Source organism: Haliotis asinina, chromosome 7 (genome assembly GCF_037392515.1).
Source record: "Haliotis asinina isolate JCU_RB_2024 chromosome 7, JCU_Hal_asi_v2, whole genome shotgun sequence".
Taxonomy (NCBI): Eukaryota; Metazoa; Mollusca; class Gastropoda; order Lepetellida; family Haliotidae; genus Haliotis; species Haliotis asinina.
The window spans coordinates 58,278,514-58,299,068 of record NC_090286.1 but is presented as its reverse complement, the minus strand read 5'-3'; the positions used below and the strand labels follow the sequence as shown (position 1 = coordinate 58,299,068).

At 41.2% G+C, this 20,555-nt stretch overlaps 1 protein-coding gene across 2 annotated transcripts in view; it reads left to right on the top strand.

Moving 5' to 3' along the window:
• Nucleotides 1-13,011, top strand: part of LOC137290343 (nucleoporin NDC1-like) — a 32,515-nt gene extending 19,504 nt beyond the window's left edge. Inside the window, exons 9-18 of one of the 2 annotated variants that reach the window (XR_010957205.1) lie at nucleotides 3-95; nucleotides 486-567; nucleotides 726-863; nucleotides 1,501-1,557; nucleotides 1,932-1,999; nucleotides 3,503-3,617; nucleotides 4,004-4,104; nucleotides 5,170-5,324; nucleotides 11,287-12,022; nucleotides 12,453-12,910. Coding sequence is in view for 1 of the 2 variants with exons in the window: in XM_067821194.1 (XP_067677295.1) it covers nucleotides 3-95; nucleotides 486-567; nucleotides 726-863; nucleotides 1,501-1,557; nucleotides 1,932-1,999; nucleotides 3,503-3,617; nucleotides 4,004-4,104; nucleotides 5,170-5,324; nucleotides 11,287-11,350 (873 nt within the window). In the remaining variant the exon portion in view is untranslated. Of the gene's footprint in view, nucleotides 1-2; nucleotides 96-485; nucleotides 568-725; nucleotides 864-1,500; nucleotides 1,558-1,931; nucleotides 2,000-3,502; nucleotides 3,618-4,003; nucleotides 4,105-5,169; nucleotides 5,325-11,286 lie in introns of both variants that reach the window. The other variant, XM_067821194.1, reaches the window with a different exon arrangement.
• Nucleotides 13,012-20,555: the final 7,544 nt, after the last annotated feature.

The following is a 20,555-nucleotide window of genomic DNA, read 5'->3' as shown; positions in this document are numbered from 1 at the left end:
AGAGGCTGGAGTTCCCAGTGGACAGTGCCTTTGACAGCTACAAGAACAAGAGCCTGCTTTCAGCTGTTTCCTGCCAGAATAAGGCCTTGTTGCAGGTACATTCTCTTCAGGTGAATTTAGTAAACAAGGGGAGATAACTCCCCATAACTTCAAAAACCCTGCTGCAGGTACATTTGGTAAACATGGCCTTGCTACAGCTGCTTTAGTAAGCAACTGGAGGTAACATCCTTTGCCTCAGGTACGTAAATAATACATAATACACAAGGTGAAGAAACTTGCAGGGCCCTGGGCTCACATTACAATAATAATCTGCCTGAAATAACCTGAAATCATTTACCATAATCCTTACCTGTAACACAATCCAAAAATACACAATAATCCGCAATTTTAGCAATTTTAACAGATACTAATATCATTCCCTGGGAATAATCTCTATGTATCATTCAGACATCCACCTATGATGTTTCATGTTATGTTTGTTACAGCATCTGGGTTACCTGGATCTGCTACACCTGGCCAGATTTTCACCTGTACGACGGAGGCAGGTGCTCAGTCTCAGTCAGCCAGGTAACACATTCTTGTTGTAAATGAATGTTCTTCTGACTGAATGGGAAATTCAGATCTTTCTAAATTAATTTGAAGACAGAAATTGTTAAACTTATCTTCCTACTTTTTGTTAATTTGTTACAATGGTAATCTGATATAGTGTCAACCTTTACCTACAGGCGGCCACCCACACACCTGGAACAAGTTGTCTGCAGCCTGCTTAGGGGACATTGACCTTCTCACAACACAGGTGCAGGAGTCCAACTGGAGTGCTATGGCAGGGGTTGCCCACAAGCCCCCGTCTGTGTCAGATGCAGGTGAGACAACATATCCTCCCTGTGGTGGTTGCAGGAAGACCACAAACATCCTCTGTGTTGCACACCAGTATGACCACAAACCCCAACAGAATCAGACTAATTGCAGCAAGGTCGGAGACTAAGTTGGGCCACATTTTGTGAGCAATCTTCCAAATTGTATGGGTACAATACCATAATCTACCCAGAAAGTCTCAGAAGCTGATTACTGTCAGTCAAGTCACAGAGTTACCTTTGACAACCTGGACAGATTCAGCTGAATTACGGTAACAGGTTGTCTGCATTTTTGGATCATCTGACCAGATTACCCTTGTATGTTAAATTATGCATTCAAGAATGTATCGTAGATACATGGCTATGGTACAGGTAGCCAACTGGCTCAGGTGGTACAGTCCTGGGCAAAGAGTTGTGTCCCTTGGTCACTGAAGGCACATATGATTGTGGGATTACTGGTTTGACAGCCGCATACCCATGGTTACTGGATTCTCTGAATCAGTAGACATCTCAGACCTGCATCACTTGGATCTTTCTTTTTACATGATACAGATGTGATGCAATATAACTTGAATACTGTTAAATATGGCATTAAACACCTCTCACTCCACCTGGTTAGACTGTCTGTCTACTGCTCTGTTTACAGGAGAAGGGTCCACCTTGCGGTACCGCAACAGTGCAGGGGTTAATGCAACTTTCACAGGTATGTACACACAGCAGGCACTAACACTTGGATAGGCTCACACAACTCAAGGGGTAGTGTTGTCAGTGTATCCTCCCTTACTGCACTATGCAGACACCAGGTTAACACTACCATTTATTTGGGGTTTAGAATATATTCCTACCTTTGAACTTGTGAGGAGTATCTGCTTTGAAATTTGTCGTATATTGTTACGATTTTAATTGTTCCATTATCATCTAAGCATTTCAGATTTTACCTCAATGAAAATATTTTGGGTGTTGTTATTCCTTAAACTGACTGGCAATATGTTGAAGAGAGAAAAATATGGTTATTTAATAGAAGTGTTTTACAACAAAAACAATGTAAGCAGTTCCAGTAATGTTATGCTTCCCCAGGGCCAAAAGAAGGGGAGGGCAGGTTAACTACACCAGCACCAACTCCATCAACGCCCTGGACAGACAAGGTAAGGTGCAAACACTGCCATCAGGGTCACATCACATTGAGACTTCATTTGCCAAGGATATAAAATACCTTCAGAACAAGTACTTAAACAGTGTCTCTGAGACATAAAGTTTCTTCGGACCAGGTTCTAGCCCCATCATCAGGATATCAAATGCAAGAGATTTCACATATGCTATGTTGTTAGGTAGTGATCAGAGCCCTGTTTCACAAAACTATTGTAAGCCCAAGGTCTCATAACTTTTCTCGTAGCATTACTACTTCCTAGGTTACAGTATAGGAGGTACCAATGCTACAAGTTAAGTTACGACATATTAGGCTTAAGAGACCTTTGTGAAACGGGACCCAGGTTGCCCAAGAACATCCTCATATGAAACAAATTAATGTGAATAATATTTTGTGTCAGCTAGTCACTGCCTTAATCATCTTTCAACATCAGGTATTTTTTTATTTTATCAACCCAATTAATATCAATACTAGCCATAATCTTGTGAATGAAAGAGGCTCATGGGTGCATGTTCAAGTGATAAAATAATACCTCCCGGCATGTCATGGGATATAATTGTCGCCTCGTCTGTCCATCCGTCTGTAATCAGTTTGTTTCTGGAGCATTACTCTAAAACCTTTCAATATTTTTAGACCAAAATTGGCAGACATAACAAGCTGGAGCTATGGTTGTGTCTTTTGCTTTTTACAGATTTTTGGCATTTTTAGTTTTCTTGGTTTACATGGAAACCTTTTAGACTTATTCTAATGGGGTGGGCTTTGTTTCCGGAGTGTAACTCAAAAACTGTTCAACATTTTTCTGCAAAACTTGCTAGATATTTCAGTCAGAACCAAACTTTGAGTATTTTGCTATTTACAGGCTCTTGTGGTATATTGTTTTCTTGGTTTCAATGGAAACAATTCAGTCTCATTAGCGAGGGATGGGCTTCGTTTCCAGAGCATAGCTCAAAAACTTCTTAATACTAGTATCTTACAGCAAATCTTGGCAGATGTGTGAGTCTAATCCCAAAGTGGTGTCTTTTGCTATTTGCAGATTTTGGTCATTTATATTTTGCCCAGTTTTCCAGGAAAACGATTCAGGCTTACACTCAAAAGGGAGGGATGGGCTTTGTTTCTGGAACAATTTTGATATCTTTCAAGAGATTTTGGCAAATATATGAGACAGATCTTGAAGTGGTGCCTATTGCTGTTTATATTTTTCATGATTTCCATGGAAGTGATTTGAATTTAGTCTGAAAAAAGACACCAGGTAACTGTCAGATGATTTGCCCTTTCAAATATTTTGGGGCCAGGGGGATATGTCATATTCTAATGACTCTGTTTGGTTGAAGTTGTGTCAGATTTATGTAGGAGGAATACTTTAAGAAAAGCAGGCTTCTGGAGCCACTCATGTTGTATGCTATGATGAAAGTTTCTTGATATTGTTGGAATATTGTTGATTGGAGTGTTGCACAACAACCCATGATTAAACACCTTCTATTGACATCTTGCTGTTTTGCAGGTTACTTCCTTCCTGGCCCAGAAACCCCTCATTGGCTTCTTCTTCCGTCAACTGCCAGATGCTAAAAGCAGGCAGTTGTTTGCTAACTCCCAGAAACAAATCTGGGCCATTGATGGTAAGTCATTATGACTATCTTGTCAACAAACCTCAAGTATTTACAGAAACAAAACACTTGATTGCACATATCTAGAGTATCACTGGCATGTCCATGGGATTCATGGACCAGTGGCTCAGTATCCAGACTGTCCGTTACAGGTTCCATTGAATCATTCTTCTGTCAAAACTGAAGTAGACAAATTTGTGTTTGCTGATTTAAGAAATACCGTGTCATGTCAACATATTTAAATATTCATCTTGCCTGCTGGATGAACAGTTAATCCAGACAATTTCTCAAAGGTCCCCAAAAGTCAATCACAGAGCATGCAATCTCCCCCACATGATGATAAATATCAACTAATGAATTCCTTGTTTCTGTATTTCACAACTGATGTGTGTTCACAGCACTGTCATATCTGGTGGCAGCATCCTTCACAGAAGACAAGTTTGGCATTGTGCAGCGTTCCCTTCCCGCCATACTAGCCAGCCTGCTGAACCTACATGAGGTAAAATGTCCCATTACCGTCTCTCTCCTCTTATAACACACATGGTCAACGTATGGGTAGTTGCATGTTAGTATCAAGTGTTGTATTGCGTATACCTGTCTTGTAACGACTTGACCTCAGATTCTAACGATTTGATCTGTCAATTAGGTCATGTTGTGATGGATCTACTGTTTCATTCATAACAAACATTCATTCATTCATTCTACATTTATATGTATTGTGGCAATGCAGACATTGCGAACAATGCTGTGTCGCTGCTTATTTGTGAGTCAAACTGAAACATTATATCCCTTGAAAAACATAAGTGCTATGTTTCCACCATTGATGTTCAGCGAGTGATGCAACTGTAAATCAAGAAATAGGGTGCTATGAAACAGTTTACTGTAGGAGGTTGTACAAGGTGATCCCCATCACCCAGGACTGTGTCTCCACATCTCCCAGTATTGTGTCACCCATCACCCAGTACCGTGTCTCCTCATCACCCAGTACTGTCTCCCTTTCCCCAGTACAATGTCTCCCCATCTCCCAATACTGGCTCTCCCCATTTCCCAGTACTATGTCTCCCATCTCCCAGTACTGTCTCCCCATCTCCCAATATTGTGTCAGTACTGTCTCCCTCTCGCCCAGAACTGTGTCTCTCCATCTTCCAGTACTGAGTCTCCCCATCACCCACTACTGTCTCCTTCTCTCCCAGTACTGTCTTCCCATGTCCCAGGGCTATGTCTCCCATTTCCCAGTACAATGTCTCTCCATGTTCCAGCACTATGTCTCTCCATCTCTCACTACTGTCTCCCCATCTCCCAGTACTGTCTCTCCATTTCCCAGTACTCTGTCTCCCCATCACCCAGTATTATATTCCTCTTGCCCAGTACTCTCTCTCCATGTCCCAGTACCCCATCACTCATTACTGTGTCTCTCCATGTTCCAGCACTGCCTCCCCATCTCTCAATACTGTACTTTGTCGCTCCATCTCCCAGTACTATGCCTGTCCCAATACTGTGGAAGACAACAACCACTGCTCATGTGATATGGATGGATATTTTCAACTTCTTGCTCTATTTTTAGAATGTTGAGAAGCACTTTAAGCTGAGTTCCAGTTCAAGTCGTCGGACACAGAAGGTGTCACCATACCCCAGCGATGCCCCTCTCCGCCACCAACTACACTCGACCCTTAAAACATCCATATACAGAATTGTCAACGTGTTTGGTACCCATCTAATGTAAGTTTACTGAGCTGGGCTGAAGAAAGGACAAATTGAGATGTGAGAATTGTTATATTGCCTGAAGAAGTGTTAACTCTGATTAGCGAGTGAGTTTAGTTTTATGCCACACTTAGCAATCTTCCAGCTATATGGCGGCAGTAAGTAAATAATCGAGTGTAGACTTGACATCCAATGACCAACAGCATCAGCATCCATCTGTGTAATTGGGAACCAATGACATGTGTCAACCAAGTCAGCAATCCTGACCACCCAATCCCGTAGTTGCCTCTTGCAACAAGCATAGTTGCCTTTTATGGCAAGCATGGTTGATGAAGGCCTTTTCTAGCCTGGACCTTCACGGCAAACTAGACACACTACAACTGACAAATAAAAACAGTTTGTTTCTAAATGAACACTTAGAGTGCCAGTGAGGGTGTCACATATTGGAAAGTTTGATGTTGAGATATTTCAAAATTATCTCAATATATCAATATATTGCTAAATAATTAAGTTAATGTTTTACTTACCATACCATAGGTCTATAGCGTATTACCTCAAGCTTCGCTTAGTAGGAGATCTGACAGAGTTGAATTGCTATTCAATCTTGAATGACTACCTCAAGTTTTGACAACTGTAATGATATGGAAGTATCTGGATCTCCCCACTGTGCATTTGCGCAGACTCCACGAGAACTTCACTTTTACTTCAAGCGTCATCTTGTCTAGACGTGTTTGAGTTGCTACCTTTTTACAGCTAATAAAGTTTGATTTACTGCACTTTTACTGTTATTCCTGTTATAAGTTCGTGGTGCTGGGGTAGGTAATATTTTTCAATCTTTGTGTCGATTATAGCTTATAAATTCGCTATCATATACTTGTTGGCTACCTCGTACAAGACACGATCATGTGTCTCCTATTTTCGATATTGCTTCCGTAATTTTATGTGGATCAGTTTTGTTTGTCGGCGGATTGGTTTCTGTTGATGTTTCTTCCGCCGTATCTAAGTTTTTGTGTTTCATTTTTTGTCACATGTTGCTGTATCTAGTGTAATTTTGCTGTCTCTGTCAGAGGGGCAGCCATTTCACTTGTCATTTGCAAAGCTGCTGCTGCACGTGCGAGTGGAGCAGTCCATTACGTGGTAAGGGATGTTTTATATTTATATTTATTGTATTGTATTATTCATTTTATTAGTCCGGCAAGGATCCTCACCCCTGGCGTCCGGATTGTGCTACGGTGTCATGCACCCTTGAGCAGCATAGTGCGGCGTGTACGAGTTTGACAAGTGCAGAGTTTAAAGTTTCCCTGGCTGTGGATAGGAAGAGGAAAACGCAGAATTTATGCAAGATGTCCCGTTCACCTGCATCCTCATGAGGATCCAGATTGTCGGCGCGTTGTACACCGGAATTACAGCCAGTGCTGGAGGTGCCGGGGATGGCATCTGATGCTTCAACTGATGGAGTCAACGCTGATGCAGACACTGATGCAGACACTGATGCCGATGTTGATGCCAACGCGGATACCAACGCAGACGCTGATACCGATGCCAACTACCCAGGCTGGGGGATGGCCTGGGTGGACTTGTCAAGGCCAGGTACAATGGATTCTACGATCATTGTTAGTACCTACCCCTTCAATGACGTCGGGCACATCCCAGGAGCCGACGGCGCCTAATACTAGTGCTCGACCTTTGGTCCCAGACTTTGCAGCGACGCCAAGAGAGAACATCCGTTTACCTGCGCCGGTGCCTATGGGTGCATCTCAATCAGCAGGAGCGCAGGTCTTGATGAGATCAGTGCCAGGGTTGGGCGCATCGCTGTATGGAGTGCCTAGAGGCGCCACTACTGTCAGCAGCACTAGAGATGAAGATGCACAGAGGCAGCTGGTCGAGGAGCGTTCTAGAAGAGTGAGAGCAGAAAGCACAGGCGTGAGAAGATCCAGATCCAGATCCAGATCAAAGCCCCCAGAGCAGCTTGTCAAGCTTGTGTCGACTTTGCCGATCTTCCTCTAGATCTCCGGAGCATCAGGCCAGATCTCTGCGTCGTAGGAGAAGGGGCAAGCAGTCATGATCCCGGTCGTCGTCACTTCATAGAGCCAGGCAGTCCGCGCACAGGAAGCAGGCGTCGGAGCACAAGTTCGACGTATCTTGCGATGTGGATGACGAGCAGTATTTTTCCCCCATTTATGAGGAAGACCCTGCCCATGTGGAGAATGAAGAAGGCTCGTACGTGCCACTTTCTGCAATATATGATTGGTTCACCGTCAGACTCTCAGATTGCCTGTCATCAGGTGTGGACAGCGCCAGGGCTATCAGAGTTGATGCTGAGTTGATGATTCCACCACATCCTATGGTGGCCGATGCCATATCCTGCTTGAATGAGGACTTTGCCAAATTGTCGTTAAATTCCACTATTACGGCACCCAGGTAAAAAAACCGGGACTATAAAGTTCACAGTCTTGAGTTTGCGAACTCTTGGGCGGCGTTTGATGAGGCCATTAAGAGATCATCCTCCAACTCCAGATGTAAAGTATGTGATTCCAGAATGCAAGCGATTGATACATATCCTGAAGCAGGTCTCGGCGCCAGCGTCATCAATGTCAGCGGCGACTGATTTAACTGAAGTTAACAAGTCTTGGTTGGAGCATTTGACGTCGTTATTCCAGTGGCAGGGCAAGGTGCTTCACGACCTGTTGGGGCATGTCCGTACAGCGTAAGCTATGACAACAGTGGTGCGTAGGATGGACTTTTTAGTTCAAGCAGCGGCTCATAACTCTTTTTTTCCTCAGAGGCCTTCTTCAGAAATGCTATCCTGGAGGTTAATAAGGAACACACGGAGCTAACTAACACCGAGGTGTCGTCAGCATTCGAGGCCATATCTTCTGCCTTTCGTGAAGAAACACTACGTCCCAAGGAGGGAATCTGTCAGATCCGCCTTTGCCAGAGATCGTGGCCAGGACAACGTGGCAGTCAATCGTCGCAAGCCTACAGACTCAACCAGGGACGCCCCCGTCAACCCTGGCAGAGGGAAGGGGAAGCGCCCCTATTCAAGACATTGAGGGCATCACCTGTCACGACTGCCCCCCCAGCCGTGCCAGTTTGCCCTACACCGGTAGGCGGGAGACTGGGCATCTTTTGGAGGAACTGGTCCATCCTCAAAGATCCTTACATTACCACAATCCTAACGAGGGGCTACAAACTACCGGTCATACAACCTCCACCATTGATGTCTCAACCGTTGGCGCGGGTGTATCCAGAGTCGCAGCGCGAGTTACTGGCAGACAACATCAAGGTGTTACTGGGGAAGTGCACTATCGAGGAAGTGTTGGACCCACACCACTCACCAGGGTTCTACTCTCCGGTCTTCCTCATTCCCAAGAAAGACTCCGACAAGGTACGCATGATCCACGACATGGCAGCGTTCAATGATTGTTACTTGATGGAGCCTCCTCACTTCAAGATGGTGTCTCTGGAACAGCTGTGCCTCGAGTTGATCCCGGGAACGTGGTTGTGCAGTCCCGACTTACAGGATGCGTATCTGCACGTCCCCATCTACCCGTTTCACAGGAAGTTTCTGATGTTCATGTTCGACAGCCAATGTACCTGTTGCTTCCGGTACATCTGCCTCAATACCTGTGGTGGTGGACAACCGTTTTTAGCGTCACCCTAGTTCCTGGCACAGTTTTTGCGTTATTTACAGTGAGGAAACTCAAGGGCAGTACCATTGGGACTGCCACAGCGCTTGAGAGGTCGCCCCTATGAGACGCTGGACAGGGCATCGCTTGAGAACTTAATGAGGAAGACGGTGTTTCTGTTGGCGCTGTTTCTTCCTGGCGAAGAACCAGCTGCCAGGTCAAGGTTATTCGCCATCCCCACTCTTGCTGCCATCATCGGACCAGAGGATTGGGAAGAGCAGTAACTCTGTCCGGTTTGGGCCCTCAGATTATATGTGAGGAAGTCCTCTCCTCATCAGGAAATTAGGAAGAGGTTGTTCCTGCCCTTTTCCAAGACTGCTAGAGGGGAAGTCACCAGGAACACAGTAGCTGTATGCTTGAGGCAGACCATCCAGGCGGATTACGAATCTTCTGCACCCGTCGTCTAACCACCTGCACGACATTCGACCGCTAGCATCAACAATGGCTCTGCAAAAAAACTGTACTGTTCCCGACATCATGGCTGAATGCTTCTGGCGGTCTTGTACAGTGTTTGGTAGCCATTACTTGCAGGACTTGGCGGTGGAAGATGTGGAGGGGCTGCAGTCTTTCGGACCATTGGTGGTTGCATAGCAGCTCATGTGTCCTTCCGCCCTATAAGGTACGATCTTACCTACCTTGGTCTATGGGGGCCTTGTACTTACATGAGATAATGTACCGTGCCCCTTCGGTGGTTAGTACGTGACTTACTGCTCTGATTCCGGTTCCAGTTGACCTTCCGGAGAGATTGTTGCAGCAGACCGGTGAACAGTGTTTGTGAATCAGTAGTGGTCCGGCTGCCCCGAGGCATATGTGTGATGATAGACATTTAATGGTCCTCTTGAGTCCTGCACCACCATCCTGTCTGTTGCATCCATATGCTATAGGCCTATGGTAAGGTGAGTAAAAAAATTGTTACAAAATCTAAATATTTTAGATATTTAAATACTTACCTTACCATAGTGTAGTTAGTCCATCCCAACACTGGATGCTCCTCCCCTCTACGGACTCTTTGGACCGGGAAGTGAAAGTGAAGCTCTCGTGGAGTCTGCACGCATGCGCAGTGGGGAGATCCAGATACTTCCATATCATTACAGTCGTCGAATTGGAGGTAGCCATTCAAGATTGAATAGCAATTCATCTCTGTCAGATCTCCTACTAAGTGAAGCTTGAGGTAATATGCTATGGACCTATGGTAAGGTAAGTATTTAAATATCTAAAATAATTAGATTTTAACAATATTTTCATGTTGTGTTTGTCTAGATATATTTAAAGCAGTAAACATCTTCAAATCATAAATTTAATATTCAATATAAACTTTTCTCCCCCTGGAGGTTGAGTTCCAGGACTTTGTTCATTTTGTCATGATATTTATGTCTAAACAAATGTAAATGTGCAGCAGTGAATTACTGATAATTTTCCAATATTGATAAATTTGTATTGAATCAGCATCGCGGCAAGTACAATGACGTCGTAATTTCCTGTATAACACATCTGCTGCAGCTTGTTTGTTATAAGTGAACCTTATTCCTTAGTGTCGCTGACATCCACTAGTACTTTCATCTTCACATGAAAGATAAAGCAAAATCAATACCCTAGTGCCCTTCAGTGCTTTTGCTCACAGTAGGTCAGTGAAGATTACTTTTGTCTGATTTTTATTACATTCTTTGCTCAAGTTTTGTATTTCTGTTTATTGTACTCTAGCAGAGGGTTCTGTTGCAATAATGTGTGGTGTTCTACCATACTCAAGTGTTGTGGTCTACCATAGTGTAGTGTGGTGTTCTGCTGTATTATAGTATAGTGCTCTACCATACTGTAGTGCAGTGTTCTGCTCTACTATAGTGTAGTGTTCTACCATACTCTAGTGTTGTGGTCTACCGTACTCTAGTTTGGTGTTCTGCTGTACTATAGTGTAGTGTTTTGCCATACACTCGTGTGGTGTTCTGCAGTATTATAGTATAGTGTTTTACCATTCTCTAGTGCTGTGTTCTGCTGTACAGTAGTGTTGTGTTCTACCATACTCTAGTGCGCTTTTTTTCTGCTGTTCTTTAGTGTGGTGTTGTTCTGTACTGTAGTGTTCTACCATACTCTAGTGTGGTGTTCTGCTGTACTATAGTGTAGAGTTCTGTACTATAGTGTAGAGTTCTACTGTACTCTAGTGTGATGTTCTACCATACTCTGGTGTAATGTTCTACCATACTCTAATGCAGTGTTCTGCTGTGTTCTAGTATGTGGTGTTATCATGCCCTTTTCTAAGTGTTTGGTTACACTTTCATGTGTTCTTTTGTTCACAGGGATGTGCCTCTGAGTGCAGAGTGCAGGAAAAAGTTGTCTCCATTCATTGATTTCCGAGAATAATTATAAAGGATACCAGATACAGTCCTTGTCAACAATAAAGGACTTGACTGCTGGCAGTGCACCACCAACACTTAAAACTTTGCTGCATATATACACTTTGGGGGAATTCCCCCTTCCAATCACTCTGCCACGATGTAAGCGTTATATGTTGCCTTGGTGTTTTGTGGCTTTTGTTTGTACATAAATGCACTTGAAGGCACTCTCACAGGATCATGTGCTGAATAAGTGCTGCACTTCCATGCACTATTGCTATGAAAGGTATTCACATAGTTCATGATGGGGTAAAGTACATCATTCCTAATGAGGCTTGCCCCTTTTGTTTCCTTACACAAGGAAACACCACATGAAAGTCTTTCACACTGGAAGTGTCTCAGTAACGGCAAGAAGTCAGTAAACAGGCTGGATATCTAGTGCTACTCCCGAAGTGTGCCAAGAATAATGGTTGTCATGTCATAAAAACATTTGTATTTCTTGAGATCACATGGTCAGATTGTATTTACAGTGTATCTTCTTTCAGATGTGTTCACATGCATGTATATGATGACATTGGTATTGTCAAGGTATCTGATCTTTTTTTGGTTGACACTGGTCAAATTATGTCAACATCAGCCTAATCAATGAAGTAATAATGTCAGTCACTTAGCTAATGTGTATATGTTCTCAGTTTCTGAGGTATTATCATCCTCGATATCTCCAGGATATACATTTCCTTAAGTCTCCACTACGCCCTGGATGCATCTACGGTTCAGCCCGATAATTTTATTACCTCCCTTTGCTGGTTCCGTTTTCTCACAATAGCCAATCAGCTATGCCGCCGTTATAACTGAGCATGCCAGTGTCAACAAAGGTAGCGGGTTCAACTGCGAAGGTTTGCTAGCAGTGCAACTCAGATTTTCAGGAAATCATACTGACAAGTTATTAGGTTTGAAACTTTTAAAAAATATATACAAGAACTCCTTCGACCTCTGTCAGAAAACCTCTGCATGGTTTGTTTTGCCAAGTTTTATTGGTTAGATAATTTAAAAATCAAAAGCGAGTTGTGTTTGGTTCGCTCAACTTCCCAGCGTAGACACATGATTGGATAAAAAGCCAGCCAAGGGAGGTAATAAATTTATTGTGCTGAGCCGTAGATGCATCCAGAGTATAGTGAAGACTTATGGTAACGTATACCCTGGAGATATCAAGGATGAGGTATTATTGACTTAACACCATAAGTGACTAAGCTGACTTTAATGTTTGCCATCAATGTCTAGACAGACTCTGAAATAATATCATCAGTGATTAATCTGACATTAGAGGATAATGACTTAATATCAGTGTCAGCTATGTTGGCTAAACTTGATGTACTGCCTCAAACATCTGGACGTATGTTCACATTTTGTCAACCATGGCTTATCTCATGTTATCATGTCATCAGTGACTTAACTAATGACAACATTATGCTGTCAACAACTTACCTTCTCCCAAAATTAGCATCATGACTTTGCTGACTTCATCATCATTATTGACTAAGAAGGAAATTTTCATTCTCAACCATGAATAAACACATTTGAACACTCATCCCTCTCTTTGTTCGCGCTAAATGACATGTTTTATTGACAGACCACCCATGGATACATTCATTTGTGTGCACCAATAAAAGTTTATCTTCCTACCTGCCACACACCTGTCCAATTTATATTGTGAGGGGGTCCTTTTGATAGAGGGGGGTTGGGGGTGGACAGCTGCACCCACCACCACACAAACATGTGACTAGATCCTCACTCAGTCTGATGCCATGTGATGCTGTAGGTAGTCATAATGGCCGCCTCACCTGGAGGAATCTGAGTTTCAGACCACTTGGAACCTAAACTTGGCGTGAGAGAAGACAACTTGGTTCTTTATGTGTCAAATCCTGATGATGTAAGTGTTTGTTAGCTTGCATTTAATGTTTCAAATTGTCACATGCTCTCTGAGGTGCATCTGACCATGATAGCATCTTATTGCAACCATGAGGGTGATGTAGAGAGACATTTATCAGTGATGTCAAACAGGATCATAATCTTTATTCAATCTGGGATTTGAACTCCTGGTCAGCTGATCCTGTCACAGATAGGGTGTGAAACAGCACAAGGAAGTGTGGTCACATGGAACACCCTACATTCCCAGCACTTTATTAAATAACTATGAAAGTCTGCAGATACATCATTAGCAAGAGTCCTGTGAAAATCCGCCATGGGATTGATCTTCAGTAAAATATGCTTGTCGAAAGAGGTGACTAGACTAGTGGTATCAGTGGTATCGGGTGGTGAGCCTCACTGACTTGGTTGACACATGTCATTGTTTCCCAGTGGCACACATGAATGCTCATGCTCTTGATCACTGGATTATTTAGAGACTGCCACCATACAGCAGGAATATTCCTGAGTGCAGCCTTAATCTAAGTTCACTATTGAAGAACTGCATTTATTTCTAAGGCTATGTTCAGAAGTTACTTCAAAGTTATTCTCTTTCTCTAAGGCAAACAAAGGCTTGTGTAAAGTTAATGCAGCTGTTCTGCACCAGCACAATTAGGCCAGTATTTTAGCGCTATTGCCCGAGCAACAACTTTTCCATAGTGAAAGAATGTTCTATAAACAGAGGAATTACAGCTACATACCCTGGTGTCGAAGTTCAAGAGACCTACATACCCTCATTGAGTTGTCCGAAGTTCATAGCTTTTTACTTCAAGACATGGGTGGTTTCAACACACCAAAGTTCAATACAAGCATGCCTGTACCAATACACTAACTAGAAAGGTAACAAGAAAATGGAAGCTTGATTCAGACACTAAGACAAAAGTTACCCAAAGTTCAACAAAGCTCTTATTTGGAGACAACAATGGTATAAGTTTGACACATGAAAGTGCAAAGTTTTCATGCTTGTATTAATAAACTCACTAGAAACTTCTCGAAAACTAATTGAAGCCTGATACAAACTCTAAAGACCATACATTGACAGCACTGGGGGCCAAGAAAGATTTTTTTTCATCTCTTCTATTTTTTATTTAAATTTGTGTTTATAGGTACGGTTCAGATTGACAGTATGTATTTGTGGGTAATGCAGCATGGTGGTGTTATGTTTGTATGTCTGGAACAGTAAGTATTTGTGGATAATGCAGCATGGTGGTGTAATGTTTGTACGTCTGCAACAGTAAGTATTTGTGGGTAATGCAGCATGTTGGTGTAATGTTTGTACGTCTGCAACAGTAAGTATTTGTGGGTAATGCAGCATGGTGGTGTAATGTTTGTACGTCTGCAACAGTAAGTATTTGTGGGTAATGCAGCATGTTGGTGTAATGTTTGTATGTCTGCAACAGTAAGTATTTGTGGGTAATGCAGCATGTTGGTGTAATGTTTGTACGTCTGCAACAGTAAGTATTTGTGGGTAATGCAGCATGTTGGTGTAATGTTTGTACGTCTGCAACAGTAAGTATTTGTGGGTAATGCAGCATGTTGGTGTAATGTTTGTATGTCTGCAACAGTAAGTATTTGTGGGTAATGCAGCATGGTGGTGTAATGTTTGTATGTCTGGAACAGTAAGTATTTGTGGGTAATGCAGCATGGTGGTGTAATGTTTGTACGTCTGCAACAGTAAGTATTTGTGGGTAATGCAGCATGGTGGTGTAATGTTTGTACGTCTGCAACAGTAAGTATTTGTGGGTAATGCAGCATGTTGGTGTAATGTTTGTACGTCTGCAACAGTAAGTATTTGTGGGTAATGCAGCATGGTGGTGTAATGTTTGTACGTCTGCAACAGTAAGTATTTGTGGGTAATGCAGCATGGTGGTGTAATGTTTGTACGTCTGCAACAGTAAGTATTTGTGGGTAATGCAGCATGTTGGTGTAATGTTTGTATGTCTGCAACAGTAAGTATTTGTGGGTAATGCAGCATGGTGGTGTAATGTTTGTACGTCTGCAACAGTACTTATTCAGAACAGTAAATTTCAACTCCAACTGTCTGACATAATGAGAGTCTTTATCACAGTTCCTGAACCACATTCCCCTTTGGTTCAGTCGCAATCTTATGTAGAAGCTCAAAATGAAGCATGCCTAGAGGTTCAACGTGCTTGCAGATTCTCAAGGCGGCTTTCTTTCTTACACAGGATCCGGGTTAGAACTGATCCTCAACAATCCTTGCTTGTCGTAAGGGGCGACTAACAGAATCGGGTGGTCGGGCTGCTGCCTTGGTTGACATGTCTTCGTAATCCAATTGCTCAATGTTCATGCAGTTAATCACTGGACTGCCCTGGCTCGAGTATTTACAGCTGCAATATTGCTTGAATATTGCTGAGTGCGGCAATAAAGTAAAGCAATAAACTACACAAAACAAACAGGTTGTTACCCGGTTGTGGTTCCTTGTTTTCATTAGCATTATTTTTTTTCAAAGACTAATCATCAGTCTAGAGCTTGTAAAACTGCCTACAAGGTATATAATGTATATACTGTCACTGACGGTATCTTAGCACTATGTAATAGCAGTTTTTGTACAAGCCCCTGTGATTATAAGGTTAAAGATAACAATGCAAGTTGCGGTCTTTACAGCTAATTTCCACATCACTGTGTATATAGCTGATTTCAGTCGGATACCACCCTCATGTATAGTAATCAATAAAACAAGTAACTTCACACTGCAGATACAATTTCCAAGAATGCTAATACGAATGTCCAGACTGCAAATTCTGGTGCAGGTTCATCTTAAAATAATGAAGTTAATTTTAGTATGAAAGTTGTGTGCACTCTGCGACTCTGAACCATCCTATTTAAACACCACAACGCCATGTGTCACCCGCCGACAGACAATGAAAACTTTAAGCAAACAGTAAAGAGGGATTCCCCAATCGGGTTGCCCAGCAACAAATCATTGCTGTCCCCGTTGTTAGAGAGACAGAGAAATGCGGCGACGTGGGCACGGAGTTCATGCGCCCACAGGAACGCGATTAAAACCCCACGACACAACTCCCTTTATAAAGCCGACACAACTGCCGTTTGCTAGAACAGGTACATAAACTAATATATTTGATTTACGTGTTCCTAACGTCCGAAAGCCAGCAGAAACAACACTTTTAGTGTTGGCTAAATGTACTGGAGGATATGTTTATTTACTGAGAGATTTTCAGCCGTGTTCTTGATATTTGTTTGAAATGTCATTAGTTTACAACTTACGGTGCAAAAGCAACAAAATACAGTCAGTATACGGCGACGACCTCACTACACTCAATGCGAAATTGATCCACTTGAGAAACAGATTCGTCTATAGTGCTGAATATGACGTGACTCGCATCCGCCTACCTAATTTGTAAAACAGTTATTTGAAGTTCATACACACGCCAAATAACTCACTGTCTCTACATAAAAATTAAATTTTAATTGGTTGGTTGGTTTGCTGCTTAACGCCGCTTTCGGCAATATTCTAGAGTCTTGACCAGATACTCCATCGATCTACGTTTATACAAACGACCTTAGTTTTGAAATGTATATTTGTACACCAAGGATCATTTCTGAAAATACTCAAATATTTGTAGGAAGAAATTTCTCATGTAAATAAGATAATCCATAATAACATTTTTGTGTAAAACTAATGATAACTTCTGCGCCGGGAGCGTCTGCAGTCACAAGCCGCAACGTTGTATAACAGACAGTGGGGACATTGTGTGATGTAGCAGACACTCGCGAGTAGACTATCAACACGTACCACAGACACATTGCAATAAGAAGAAAGTCTAATATGGGAGTAATAAGACAGGTCATTAAAATGGGTTTGTTAGCAACTATGGAAAATATACGCCTCTGTAATAAGAGAACTTTCAAACAGAGCCGTGGATCTAATTTTCAATATACTTGATATCTTTCTTTTTCGGCGAATGTTTGACGTCGATTTATTAGTAAGTATTTGACTTTCAGTCGAAAATGTGATTTTCGATTAATGAATATGAAATAAGTTACAAATGTCAGAACTGTTCTCACGAAAACAAACATTAGACTGCAAATTAATCAACTATATAAATCGGAAATTACTGCCCACTCTGGTGTCTGTGCCTTATAAATTCAAACATCATGTTGAATGAAATGGGTGGTATCTGGCAGCGGTGTCTTTAATAATTCAGTGTCCAACTGGTCAAACGGCCTTTTTCTAATTGCTCCTGCTAACCCAGTGAAACGTTTATCCCATGACGCGACAAAGTTTATTGCTTCTTGCGTCACAAATCGCTTTCGTCCTTTACGATATATAATCGCTCATCATTTTCGTATTGAATGTAATCGCTTCAGTTATTTAAATGGAAAACCCAATATTTACGGCTTGATGAGGCAAGCCGTTGAGACAGGATAGCCTTGTGGTAGAAGCGTTTTCTCGCCAGTCGGAATGCTGGGTTCGATGGCTACAACATGTGAAACCCATTTTTGTTTCCACCAACGTGATGTTACTAAATGCGGCACAAAATCATACTCGGTGGATCAATCCTGTAATACAAACACAAGTACAGAATACAGTGACTGGAAACCGATTTATCACAGCTTTATCTAGTCGATAGGAGTCATAAATTTTCATACTGACCATACAGTTATGTCATTTAACAATATATAACTACAAAATGAAAACAGTATCAGATTAGCATGGCGCCCAGACCAATGCAGAATTTCACAGATCAAGCAATCAAGACTAATGAAAGGTACGATCTATTATGGACAATGACGTTATATATCTTAAGATGCGACGTTTGGGTTTAGATTCTTACACGCTGTCAGGCAAGACAACCGTTATATCTTGCTTAACAACGGTATAAGAATCTACATCGAAATGTCGCATGATAACATGATAAAGAAGTTTTTATCTATAAAGGTACAGTACCTTTCTTATTATTCATCTTCGAAAATTCCCGATCAAAACAATCTAGACTTGCCAGAGTATTCAAAACAATAAGTTGGAGTCATTAAGTGCTATTCTCCAGGACAGAAACCTCTCTATGGATTTATGCAAACATATTTAGTAGCTAATTTTACTGCTATTTACTAGATAAATTCGTTGTTTCTACCTAATCCGTCTTGTTCATTAGCTTCATAACTACTGTTATGTGTTGTTCTTAGTTCCCAACTGGTCTCTTACAATTATGCATCACTTTTTATATACTAGCAATTACATGCTGTTGTTTATGTTCCCTATTGTTTGTCACAACACACAGGACTGTATGTATACTTCTCACCATTTGGCTGTACCTATATTTAGCTTGATAACGATGTGACAATCTACACTCAAACGTCGCTCTATATGCAATAAACAAGATGTTGTGATCAATAAAGTTGTCTGGTTCTGGGTTTGGGCGGTTTTTTCAGTTGTTCTTTTTTTTTTTTTTTTTTTTTTGACACACCAATTACAAGAATGCCGAGCAAATAATTAATTTCTTCTTCTTTTTAAACAAAGAATAAAGAAAAATCTGTTATTATGTCCAGTGATGTTACAAACTAAAGTCATTTATTAATATTTCAGGCGATATTCGATGGACATTTGCTGGAACATTCAATACCAAATTTCTGTAATTCTCTTAGGTTGGATAACAATCAGTGGCCAGGACAATTAACAGAATTCTTGTATTATAAATCGGATTAAAGCGTCTTCTTTCACTTCTGCTTGAATGAGTACAAATTTAAAAGTTCCTTGTCAGCCCTTCATTTTTTACATAATTATATTATATTGTAAATCGGTAATGTCAAATTATAAAGATGATATTGAAGATGAACTACATTTTAGATTAAAATGTCCATCATATCATGACTATGGAATAATGTATATTAAGCCATATCATTATAATGCCCATTAGTATTTAACACTTCTTAAACTACTTAGCATTAATAATCTTAAAGTGTTGTGTAAATATATATATAAGGTGTGGTTATTAAGAAAGGAATTAATCAGTGAACAGTAATTGTACATCCTCCTTTACCTGTATTCAACTGTCGCCTTATCTGCACACCTGTACCAATGCCAGTACCGATGTAATTGTACCAATTATCTGTACAGATCATGATAATAAATGAATGGAATATTCCTGAGTGCAGCGTAAACCTATTCTCATTCGTTCGTAGTTTGAAAACTACAGAAAATCCTTAATGAAATTGATGATCATAGTTCGGTTCATCATTGTTAATTAACTTCCATATCAAATACATTCCTATGTTTTTCAGTCCTATCACTATTAACGCCCTTCTGAAAAACAATAGAAAACAACTGCAATTACAATCAAAACTATAGATCTAGTATAAATGTCCAGATTACAAACGTTGGGTCTTTGAAAGCAAGTTGTCAAAATGTGCCTTTCAAATATATTTATGGCCGTAATGACATTTCACATTTGAACAATGTTTCCTAAGTAACAAATAAGGGTAAAATATCTGTTAATTTACGACTATTTATGACTTAGTTCTACCCTAGATATACATATACAAGTAGAATATTAAGAGTTCCTTGCTATTGTTTCAAGGCAGTTACAACTAACAGTATCACAGTACAATATAATTACAAAATCGGGTTTATTACAAATCATGGACTGTATCTGATTAGTATAAGATAATATTATTAACTTTGAGCAATATTCAAACTATTAGAGCTAATGACTGTGTATACAGAGGGCGCTTTCTTTCATTAAAAATGCAGTATGCACTTTTCTCGCGAAGGCTATCAGACTAAGATCAGTTTTTTGTTACGCAAGTATTATCCAGATAATCACATCGATACATATTTACTGCAAGTACTTAGGCAGAGTATGAATAGCATTGTATGTAGAATCACAGTTGTTTGATTTGGCGCCATTATATTATATGCCACGGACACACAGACAATGAACTTGAGCTGCATAGTGGCATGTACCGTGGAGTTTTGTCTGTTTCCATGCTATACCTTGGGTGTCATTTGTTACTTTTTGTTTGCTTATGAGATTATCAGAGAAAATATACACGTTCTAATGTATGACATCTATTTGGTCACGTTAAAGGAACGAGATTAGCAAGCCCGATCATGCTTTAATGCCTCAGTTGTCAAGAACGCCATCTTTTCTCCACCCTCGTAGCCGCCATATTGAATATCTTTAACGGATAGGACCGAACTACTTCGCCTGTCAACGCGCATTCCACTAGACGAAATAGTTCACACACACGTTGTTTAGTTTCCAGATATTATGTCTCTACTGTGCATA